At 60.8% G+C, this 4,444-nt stretch overlaps 1 protein-coding gene across 1 annotated transcript; it reads left to right on the plus strand.

Annotated features, from left to right (window-relative positions):
* Positions 1 to 2,292: 2,292 nt before the first annotated feature.
* On the plus strand, positions 2,293 to 3,907 carry MNEG_13493 (hypothetical protein; the record flags this gene model as incomplete). The annotated part of the gene is made up of 3 exons (XM_014038035.1): positions 2,293 to 2,556; positions 2,855 to 3,284; positions 3,597 to 3,907. The coding sequence occupies 3 exons, from the start codon at positions 2,293 to 2,295 to the stop codon at positions 3,905 to 3,907; spliced, it is 1,005 nt and encodes a 334-aa protein (XP_013893489.1).
* Positions 3,908 to 4,444: the final 537 nt, after the last annotated feature.

Consider the following 4,444-nt stretch of genomic DNA (forward strand, 5'->3'; position numbering starts at 1 on the left):
CCCCGGGCAGATCTGTGGCTGGTGTCACCAGGGTGGGGGCACGGGGTTAGGGGCTGCTTCATTGTGGTCCATCTGGCAGGAACTCTACTCAGCAGGCCACACACAAGCACTTCTTACCCACGAACAATGGTGCAATGTCAGAGGCAGCAGCAGGAGCGGGCAGCAGCAGCGCCAGGGCTGCGGCCGGCCCGTCTGGCCCTGCGGGCGGCAAGCACAAGCGCCAGGACCTGACGCTGGAGCAGAAGGTGCAACACGCTGTGCGCCGTGCAACCCACCTTTTTAGCAAGATATTTGCAGCGGCCTGCAGCTTCAAAGTATGCCCAGCATCTTAGCTGTGCCCTGTGTGAGTAGGGCCACGCAAAGGCGCGACGGTCATTGGCAGTCGCATCGGAGGGGGCTACGTGTGAGGTTGCACACTATTAATGCAAGGCGGGCTGCGGTGCAGCCGCCCCCAATCCTCTTGTCCCATGGCGCATGGTGCCGCAGCTGTGCGTCGCTCCGGCTGTGGCTCGCATAATCCACAGGCTGCTGCCCAGTGGTTGGTTCCGCCGCTCACGGCGCTGCTGCGGCTGCTGCTCTACACACAGCCCTCACCAATTCTGCTGGTTGCAATATCGCGCGCCGTGCGCCGCCCACCTTGACTCAAGCAATGCCTCACAAGGGCCAAAGCCCAATGGAAATGTTGCCACTTTCTGCTTTTGGCCTGGGTTGTCGGGGCAGTGCATGGCGCAATGGTCCTTATTAGTCGACGCCGAAGGTGTCACGTGCCCTGTCTGTATGCCAGGGGCACACAATACGCAGCAACACCCACAAGAGCGCGGGCCATGAGGTGGCACACGAGTCTAGCACCACTCAAAGAGTTGATGTGTGCCAGGCATGGTCCGCACATGCCGCTGCTGCGCGCCACAAGCGCGCATGCCGTTGGTGCGGCAATGGCGCGCCGACAACGCACACGCCGGGTGCTGCAACAGCTCTGCTTCCCAAATCGCCTTACTGGAGTTGTTCACACAGCTTCCCAACGTCCTCCACATCCGATGAGCGACGAACGTGGTGAGCAGCCGCGCCGGCAAGTCTGTTGTTGCTGGATTGTGCCACCCGCCATGCTTCCTGAATTCTCGGCCAGCGACATCCAACAGCGATGCTATGTGCAGGCGGCTATGAGCCGTTGATCGCGTGGGGGACGCCCAAATTGTTGGATCAACAACGACAACTGTTACTATATCAGCACAGCGTTGGCAAATGTGTGCATAGCGTATCGACAAAATTAAACGTGGATTGTCTGTATATACAGTAACAGGGCGCCCAACATGCAGCGCCTCATCAAGCAGCAGCTATCGTAGTTGGGCAGGTGCTGGCACTGCATCACCTGGGGAGCAGGCTTTTGGGGTGTTGCGGCTGTGATACGAGCATTATATGTTTCATATATTATCGGGTATTTGCAATCGTGAGTGCTACGCGGCGGCGATAGAGCGAATTTGTTCGCACACCCGTCGGCCTGATGGGCGCGTGGAGATGTAAACATATGCGAAGTATTCTTTGCTTGTGCTACTTTTGAGAGTTATGCCCCATAAAGAAGACACGATTTGTCGTGCGGTGGTATAAAGTGAGAGACGGAACAGCCATGTAAACAGACGTCGTTCTCTGCACGAAGCTCGACGCAGATCAACTGTCGCTGAGGCGTGTTGCATGTGTGCACATGGTAAGAGAAACAAGAAGTGTCGTGTGCCAGTAGCTTCGGGTGATGCAGCGTGCATTCACGCGAGTGGAAGGGCTGTGCATGCTGAGGGGGAGTTGACCATGCATTAGACCGGCGACAGCTCTACAAAGCCAAGTAGCTTTCTTGGATACTAGTATCCGCCCAAACAAACAGACCAGCGTGGAATGCTGTGCGTCCCCTGATGATCGCAGCGACCGCGGCAGCGTCCAAGGATGCCGCGTTGTGACTGTCGCCGCGCGCCATCATCGCCTGGCAGTTTGTTGCGAGTCGCACTCAACTGAATGATTCGTGGCCTTTTCTTCCAAGTCAAGCAATCTTGTTCCGTCAACAAGCACAAGTCTATATCAAATCATTGCGTGTTTCCTTTTTACGCCAGCCAATACCAGCGACTCTCGGGGTAAATGTCTGCGGCAGTGGATGCTCGGCGGCGCGACGCACTCGAGCAGAGCGCCGCGCAGGCACAGCGCCTGGACGAGGAACTCCGCAGCCAGCCGCTGCCAGATGGCGCAAAGGTGTATCTCTTGCGGGTGTGCAGCAGCAAGTCTGGCGCAGAGGGGCACAATCACGTCCAGGCCATGGTGGCGCGCTGGGCCGAGGGGCTCTCGCGCGAGAGCACGGTGAGCAGGGTCGTCACCACGGCCCCCCACACCATCGCGCCCAAGTCGCCCTGGTCTGAGGGCGCTTGGATGGCGGTTGTGATGACCCTGCCAGCCGGCGGGGGCCTGCGGGAGGCGCTGCTTGTGCTGATGGCGACATACCAGGCCGAGCTGTGGGAGGCGGGGTTCAGTCCCCTTCTGGCGGCGTTGCGCGCCGGCCGTCCATGGGGCGACGTACCGGCGGTGAGTCTCACCTGTATTTTATCATAGAACCGGGCGTCGATCACTATGATAACAGCCTGCCGACGGGTGCCCGCCGGCACGAGTGCTCCGAAGTGTGACTGTCTTGTTCCGCCCGGGATCTGGTGCCAAGCTGCTGCTGCTTTGACACTTTCATGTGCCAAGCTTCAAACGCGTGTTCGAGGTGCCTCGTCGCATGATCACCTCCCCCTTCAGGCTGTACCAAATACGTACATACAATACACCCACCCCGTCCTTCTCGCGTCCTCCGCCCCCACTGCCCGCGTGTCCCTTTTTACAGAGACACCTCCTCGGCCGTTACATAGATGTCTCGAACACCGAGCAGGCGCTGGGCCTGGTTGCGGCGCACGTGGCGGGCAGCTACAGTGTGGAGGCGCTTACGATCGCCGAGCGCGCGTGTGGTGGCGATCCTGGTTTGGACGTGCGGCAGGCGCTCAAGGACGCGAAGCTGCAGGCAGAGCGCGCCCTATCCGAGAGCAAGGAGCAGCGGGACCAGGCGCGGGCCGCGAGGCGGGACCGGGCCGCGCGGCGGCAGGAGCAGCAGCAGCAGCAGGATCAGCAGCAGGAGCAGCAGCGGAGCGCGGCAGGCCTCGGCTGGTGCAGTGACACAGAAAGCAGCGAAGAGGGCAGTACAGCCGACGACGACGACGATGACGAGGAAGAGAGCGGCGAGGAGGAGGAGGAGGTGGAGGAAGAGGGGAAGGACACGGGTGGGTGCTCACCCAGCTCACTGCTCAAGTGGTTGATGTTGTTGTGGGGATGAGGGCGGACGGGGCAAGCGAGAGTGAGTCTGCCTGCTTGGGTGACGCACCTGTACCTAGATCCCAATGCCATGCTGTTGGCTCCCCTTGCGTGGCCCTTGTGTTCAACCTCCATACACACTCCATGCCATTCCCTCGAAATCTCAGGCGCAGTGGTAGTCTACGGCGACTGTATAGACCTGAGTGCCACTGGGCTCCACGACCTTGTGGACCGCACGGCGGCGGCGCCTCGGAAGCACCCAATCTTGTTGGCGTACGCAGCTGGGATCGCCCGCACCGACTGCCACCTGAGCGGCGACACCCTGACCCACGGCCATAATTCGTCTGACCTAACGGCGCCAGTGCTGATGTCAGCCTTGACAGGCGTGCCTGGGCCCAAGGGTGGCAACGTCACCCTGCGGCCGTGCCTCTTCGCGCGCGCCCCTACGCCGCGGCGGAACAAGGCGGGGTCATTCCAGCTACGACTCTCGGCCAGGCTCTCGCGGTCTCTGCAGCCGCTCCTGGTGGGCTTGGTTGGCGAGGGCAACAAGGCCCTCACACTGCCGAAGAACCAAGACGATATCATCACGTGAGACTAGGCAGGGGGCAAAAGGGGCGCTTGGGCGGGACGTTCAGCTCGATTGGGGCTGGGGCCTTGCGTGCCTTGCCTGTAGCTCTCTAGGTGGTTTGTGTTGTGTGCGCGTGCGCGCATCAGCAGGCCATGCAATCCTGTCTTTCTCACGCAGCATCACGCACTTGATCAGGAAGATGCCTGCATCCCAGCTCTCCCCGCCTTGCTTGCGGACCGCAACACATTACTGAAGCCTGAGCACGTGCCATCATTGCGCAATGCCCCTCTGCTGTGCATGCACTACCAGTGATCTCTTTGAGAAGCTGTTCCCGCTGGCCGGGCGCGAGGTCATGGTGGTGGGTGGCATCGGGGACTTCAACGGCGACGGCGGCATCTGCAGCAGCGGAGGCACTCTCGCCTTCATGGTGAGCATAGGGAGCATAGGAAGACTGTTCGTACGGTTGAGGGCCGAGAGCCTTGGGGCCCGTCGGGGGTACAGGGGTGGCAGCAGTGGGGGCTGCTGCGTTGGCCATCTATTCGTAGCTGTGAGCGAGGCCCT

The sequence above is a fragment of the Monoraphidium neglectum genome, assembly GCF_000611645.1.
Source record: "Monoraphidium neglectum strain SAG 48.87 unplaced genomic scaffold scaffold03861, whole genome shotgun sequence".
NCBI lineage: Eukaryota > Viridiplantae > Chlorophyta > Chlorophyceae > Sphaeropleales > Selenastraceae > Monoraphidium > Monoraphidium neglectum.